Source organism: Caretta caretta, chromosome 14, assembly GCF_965140235.1.
Source record: "Caretta caretta isolate rCarCar2 chromosome 14, rCarCar1.hap1, whole genome shotgun sequence".
NCBI lineage: Eukaryota > Metazoa > Chordata > Testudines > Cheloniidae > Caretta > Caretta caretta.
Window position 1 is genome coordinate 38529795 of NC_134219.1, and position 6857 is coordinate 38536651.

At 43.5% G+C, this 6857-nt stretch overlaps 1 protein-coding gene across 2 annotated transcripts; it reads right to left on the minus strand.

Moving 5' to 3' along the window:
* Positions 1 to 409: 409 nt before the first annotated feature.
* LOC142069098 (olfactory receptor 14A16-like) lies at positions 410 to 5621 on the minus strand. Of its 2 annotated transcripts, XM_075119470.1 has the most exons (3): positions 5403 to 5621; positions 4493 to 4586; positions 410 to 2937 (listed from the first exon to the last, which is right to left on the minus strand). In XM_075119470.1, exon 3 carries the CDS (start codon positions 2908 to 2910, stop codon positions 1951 to 1953), a length of 960 nt encoding a protein of 319 aa, XP_074975571.1. In that variant the 5' UTR covers positions 2911 to 2937; positions 4493 to 4586; positions 5403 to 5621; the 3' UTR covers positions 410 to 1950. The 2 variants fall into 2 exon arrangements, with proteins under 2 accessions (XP_074975571.1, XP_074975570.1); XM_075119469.1 differs by lacking the exon at positions 5403 to 5621 and having other exon boundaries at positions 4493 to 4864.
* Between the last annotated feature and the right edge of the window lie 1236 nt (positions 5622 to 6857).

A 6857-nucleotide genomic window follows, 5' to 3' on the forward strand; every position in this document is an offset into this window, starting at 1 on the left:
CAGAGATCTATTGACTTCAATGGAGCTATGACAATTTAAACCATCTGAGGATTGGCTCCTTGATTTTTAAGAAAAAAGAAAAGGAGTACTTGTGGCACCTTAGAGACTAACGAATTGATTTGAGCATGAGCTTTCGTGTGCTACAGCTCACTTCATGCTCAAATAAATTGGTTAGTCTCTAAGGTGCCACAAGTACTCCTTTTCTTTTTGCGAATACAGACTAACACGGCTGTTACTCTGAAACTTGATTTTTAAGGATTCCCAGTGTGATACTTTCATTTGTTCACAGAAGCAAAAGAGAGCATGTTAAAAATGTATCCTGTCAAAACAGCTCAAAGGTCAAACACTGAGTATTTTACGACGAACTGTTTGTAAATGACAGCTAGAGTAAGAGATAGCCATAAAAATCTTTGTTAAATAATGTTTAATAAGGAGTCCTTATGAGAAAATCATGATCTGGACATAGACAATCGTTAACAGGAAAAGAAGCACAATAATTTGCACAATAATTTCCATAGATTATTCATTAGCTAGCTAGCTAACATAATTCACAATCAAATAGAAATCTATCATGATGACAAAATGAGGTTGTGTGTTAGGACAAGGAATGGTCCTGTCTGTCTGTCTCTCTATCTAATCACATACTCTGCTTTTGTCTGTCATATCTGAAGTGTACACAACCATGCACAAAGATGATATCCTAATACTAATAACTGGCCAGCTTCTGAGATCCTTTCTCAGTTTGGATGTGAGTAGATCGACACGGGAAGGCGTATGGAACACCAGATCAGTGCAAGTGATGGCACTTTTCCATTTACACCAAGATTAGAACAAAATGACCCCAGACAAGAAGCTTACACCAGTGTTCATGTCATTACTGAGTGCTGCCCAGTGACTTTGGGGCAGAACCTCATCAGTAGTAAACGTGTGATGTTATTGGGTCTACTGTGCATTGGTGCTGGTCTAGCTGAGTTGGGAAATCAGACCCTGACCTCTCTGTCACACTCACTTTCTTCAGGGTGCTGTCAGCCAAATCTGAATCCTTGTGTATACAGGCTATTGGCCAAATCCTGATCTCCTTGAAGTGATGGGCTAAACCCGAGTGGCTTCCATGGAATACAAATCTGACCTCATTATCCTGTGTCAGGTTTTCTTTAGGAAACTCCGGAAAAAGTTTCTCTTCAAAACACCCTTTTCACCATAGCAAGAATGACACCGTTTTTACATATTCAATAGGTAAAAATAATAGAAAAGATGCCTACCTCAGATTGTTATTTCTCTAACATCATTAATAATACAATAATACCCCAACAGTCGATACATAATCATTTCATGAAGAACTCAGCCAAGCAGAAACCTCTTTTGTACCCTTTTATCATTGTGGGGAGCAAACCTTCAGCTAGCTCAGAAAACCCCATCAAAGAGATGACATAGTGGCACTTCCAAGAGAGGACAAACATTGAAATTCCTGTCAAACCAAACACTCAACATCTCCCCAGGCTTTCCCACCTCCACAACTTCCTGGAACAAAGAAACAAAACAAACCAACAACCAACCAGTTAAGCCAAAAAAAATGCTAAAAATCAGACAAACAAACAAACAAACAAACAAACAAAAAGCACAAAGAACAAATGCATTGATACCTTAATCAGAGATTTTATTCCCACAAACAAGAAGAGCGAGAGATCTCACTATGGACTTTGCTTTGGCTACTGATTTTATGGGCAGGGTGCTCAGATAGTATGGTGATGGGTAGCAGTATATGATAGATTCTGATCTTATTTACATTGGCCTAAACCTATAGTAACTCCATTTTTCGGAGTCATGTTTGTCTGGATTTTTCCTAGTGTAAATACCCAATTCTGCATAAACAGAGTGCACAGTATTTTCTCATGCACGCGATAATGTCATCAGCTGATTATATTTATAAAGAAACACAGAATGAAATTGTTACTGAAGGAGAAATAAGGACATTTTATTCTTAGAGAATAACCTCCAAACTATCAGTTTACTCAAGGCACCTTTGAGCTCCTTGTTCCTCATGCCGTAGATGATCGGATTCATCATTGGTGGCAACACAGAATAGAGAACAGCCACCACGAGATCCAGACCTGAGGTAGAGCTCGAGGTGGGTTTCAAGTAGGCAAAGGTCCCCGTGCAAATAAACAAGGAGACCACAATGAGGTGAGGGAGGCAGGTGGAGAAGGCTTTATGCCTGCCCTGCTCAGAGGGGATTCTCAGCACTGTGGTGAAGATCTGAACATACGACACAATTATGAAAATAAAGCAGCTTGAGGCTAAGCACATACTAAAGATGAGAAACCCAACTTCACTGATTTCAGAATCAGAGCAAGCAAGCTTGAGTAGCTGGGGGACTTCACAGAAGAATTGCTCCACCATGTTGCCTCCACAGAAGGATATTGCAAAGGTGTTTCCAGTGTGCACTGCAGAGTAGAGAAGAACACTGATCCAGGCACTGGCTGCCATTTGGACACAAGCTCTTCTGTTCATCACTGTCTCATAGTGCAGTGGTTGGCAGATGGCAGTGTATCGGTCGTACGCCATGATGGTCAGTATGGCAAAATCTGCTGAAGCGAAGAAGACGACGAGAAAGACTTGGGCAACACATCCAGCATAAGAAATAGATCTTGTGTTCATGAGGGAGTTAGCCATGGATTTGGGGATGGTGGCAGAGATGGAGCCAAGGTCTAGGATGGACAGATTCATCAGGAAGAAGTACATGGGGGTGTGAAGGTGGCGGTCAAGGGCTATGGCTGTGACAATGAGAAGGTTCCACAGTAGGCATAACAGGTAAAGCCCTAGAAACACCACAAAGTGTAAAATCTGCAGTTCTGGAACAGCAGAGAATCCCAGGAGAAGGAATTCGGTCATGGTGGTTTGGTTGGACATTTTCTTCCTCAGTACACTGTGTGATGGCTGCAGGGGGAATGAGAAGGACAATGGTCAGGATGAGAGCAACAGAGGGAATTGCCCTGATTTCCCTTTCTCTAATATCTCATTATGTGAATGCCAAAGGTGCACAGAACTCATCACTTACAATGAGTAGGTGTTGGCAGTGCTCCTCACCTCTGACAATCAGTCAGTCATGTTATCACACTATTGTAAATTGGGTCAGATCCTTTAAAGTCAATGGAGCTTCGTTACTTTACCCCATCTGACAATTTGGCCCACGATGTTGCTTGTTAAACACAGCCTGATTCCCACGTAGACACACACAGCATGGTAAGTAGCAGCTCATCTCTCATTTTTCTACCCCAAGCTCTCTGCCTTGATGGCCAGCTTCCTGCTTCCAAATTGATTTATGGCACCAACTCCCAGCTGCAGTTCAGCCGGCGTGTAACAATGGACAAACAGCATCTCTCCATCATCACTGTGTTGTGTTGTTTACTCTGTGCGTGTGGTGCACGGGTTGCCAGGACACCTGGGCTCTACTCTTGTCTCTGCCAGTGACCTGCTGTGTGACACTGGGCCAGTCATTTCCCCTCTTTCTGACTCTGTTTTCCCTCCCTCCATTTCTCTGCTGTGTCTACTAGGACTGTAAGGGCCTTCAGAGAGGGGCTGTGGGGCAGATTTTTAAAGGTATTGATGCACCTAATGGGATTCTCAAAAGCATCAGGGCCCTCAACACCCCTTGAAATCAACGAGTTATAAGCTCCTAGGTGCTTCTGAAAGTCCCACTAGGCTCCAAAATACCTGTGGAAACATAGCCCCATGTCTCGTTATGTGTAAGTCTGCACACCCATTGACACCAAGTATACTCAGCCAGCAGCAGTGTGAAGCTACGACAGGCGCTCTGACTTCTATTCGCAGTGAGCTCCTGTATGTCCTTGAATGGGTCAGGATAGACAGGGGTTGTCTGCTTGGCTCAGCTCTAACCCAGGGTTGAAAGGGGCTAGTCTGTATAAAACAGAGTCTGTGAGCTGTCAACTTTACCGGTTATTCAGTTTTTACCTACTCGCAGCTATCCATTTGAAAGAGTAATCCCACAGATGCAATAGAATCAATGGTTTGAAATTAAGGGTTTATCAGGCAATATTAATGTTCTCCAATTTATTTGAAGTTTAAGGCTGGTTGGAAATTTTCAGCTGTGTTCTTTTAATCAAGACTGGGTTTTCAGCTAAACAACAACAAATCTCAGAATCTGTCTGCTTTTCTCCAAACATTTTTGGATTGTTCACTAAAGAAACTGAAAACTCAAAACACAAACATTTTTGTTTTTTCGATTAAAAAAGTCCACTTTTCAGCAGAAAGTTTTCATTTGCCAAAAACTGAGGGGGGGGGGGATGTATTTGGGGTTTTCAGTGAAAAGTCAAAATTTTCCTGAAAGGTGGAAAAATTCCAATCAGCAGTAGGCATCTGATTAATTTGAGAGTAAAAGTCTTAACGAGTTCAGATCGTAATTCATATTTATCCTCTTAATTTTCCCTCTATGTTCATCCCCAAACCTAGTTAATTGAAAAAGCAAACTTACTGTGCTGATCTTTGTGGATTTTTCCCCAATGCATGATCCAATCAGTCATCCAGCACTACGATTCTTTGGTCAATATCTATCTATGTACCAGAACCTAGAAGCAAAAAGCACATGCATCTGAGGATTCTTTCCCCCCTTCATTTTGAGACTGCACTGCCGGAACTAGACTCATTCCTGTTGCTCTCGCAGAGGAGCTGTGTGTAGCTGGCATTGAGCATCATTGGCATTAAAGGACTGATGCTGCAGGAAGGTAATTTATTCATGTCTATTTCCTAAGGGCGGGTGGGACTCACTCCCTGGAGCCCTGCACAGCTGAGCAGCAGAGGCCCAGAGGCAAGTGCAGAGATGCCTAGCTGTCAGGGTTCCTTCCCCACTCTGAACTCTAGGGTACAAATGTGGGGACCTGCCTGAAAACCTCCTAAGCTTACTTTTACCAGCTTAGGTTAAAACTTCCCCAAGGTACAAACTATTTTACCTTTTGCCCTTGGACTTCCACTGCCACCACCAAACTTTATTTGGGTTCCTGAAAAAACGTAGTTTGGAAACGTCTTTCCTCCCAAAATCCTCCCAACCCTTGCACCCCACTTCCTGGGGAAGGTTTGGTAAAAATCCTCACCAATTTGCATAGGTGACCACAGACCCAAACCCTTGGATCTTAGAACAATGAAAAAGCATTCAGTTTCCTTACAAGAAGACTTTTAATAAAAGTAAAAAAGAATCACCTCTGTAAAATCAGGATGGTAAATACCTTACAGGGTAATTAGATTCAAAACATAGAGAATCCCTCTAGGCAAATCCTTAAGTTACAAAAAAGACACACAGACAGAAATATTCATTCTATTCAGCACAGCTGTTTTCTCAGCCATTTAAAGAAATCATAATCTAACACAAACCTAGCTAGATTACTTACTAAGTTCTAAGACTCCATTCCTGTTCTGTCCCCAGCAAAAGCATCACACAGACAGACACAGACCCTTTGTTTTTCTCCCTCCTCTCAGCTTTTGAAAGTATCTTGTCTCCTCATTGGTCATTTTGGTCAGGTGCCAGCGAGGTTACTTTTAACTTCTTTACCCTTTACAGGTGAGAGGATTTTTCCTCTGGCCAGGAGGGATTTTAAAGGGGTTTACCCTTCCCTTTATATTTATGACACTAGCTGATGAAGGCAAAAGAGCCATTCTGTCCCTCCAGTCCGACCCTCACATAGCATGGGGCCTATGATCTCCCCCAGCATTCCCTGATTCCAGCCCAGCTTCTGTGTTATCTGTGGGCCAGGATCACAAAGATGGAGACAGGCACCTATGGGGATTTATCAGTGCTCCGAAATGAGCTCGGTGGCTAAGTCCCATGGTCATTCAGTGGGAGTGAGGAGCGTAACCTGCTTAGATGCTATTGTAAATCCCATAGGCAGCTATCTCCTTCTTTAGGGACCTAAACCCCTTTGTAATCCTGGCCCTGTCTCTCTCATTAACTTCCAAGGCCTGGGCTTCTCCTGAATTTCAGAAAATCGTGCCTGGGATTGGCAAAGGAGCAGTGTCATGGAAAAATTAACCGCGCAGTGTGTTTGGATCAGAACAAAGTCTGAGGTCCGTTTATTTAAGCATGCTCATTCAGGGAGAGTCAGCCGGAGCTCCTCTGCCGCAAATGGAAAATACAGGAGCTGATAAAGCTGAAAACCACAATCTGTTAAGCACACTTCCTTCAACAGCATTTTTCCTTATTTGGCCTACAGTGCAAGCTTCAACGGTAGCTTTACCTGATTTGGAATATAGCAAAACAAGCTTTACCTGTTATTGACAGGTGCTTCCTTTGCGGTTAACGGTCTTTTCTAACTTCTAGTGGTTGTGGTTACATTTTTAAGCTGAGCTGTTGCTATTTGCCTCTTAATGGAATTTTCCTCACCCTTTTCTTATGCTTCATACACACAGTTAGCTTGACCAAAGGTTTAGGCCTATAAATTTAGGCCTACTAGATTTTTCCTCCACAGCAGTAAGGCATGTATATCTTGGGCTCCTAACTCCCTTAGAGGCCCTTGAGAATCCCAGCATGTAATGATAACTAGTACAGCCAGCAGGGGTGAAACTAACTTACAGGACTTACCGGTACGCCGGAGTCCTGAGCAGGGGGGTGGGGCCTGAACCGGAAGAGGTGGGGCCTTGAAATCCCTAAGAACTTTAAATCGAGATTTAAAGGGCCCAGGGCTCCGGCTGTGGCAGCAGCATCTGGAAGTCCTGGGCCCTTTAAATCATGGCCAGAGCTACCAGATATGGAGGCACCTGGGAGCCCCCGGGCAGGAGCCCCAGGCCCTTTAAATCACCACCCTAGCCCTGCTGCTGGAATCCCCGGGATAGCGGTGGTGGCCGGGAGC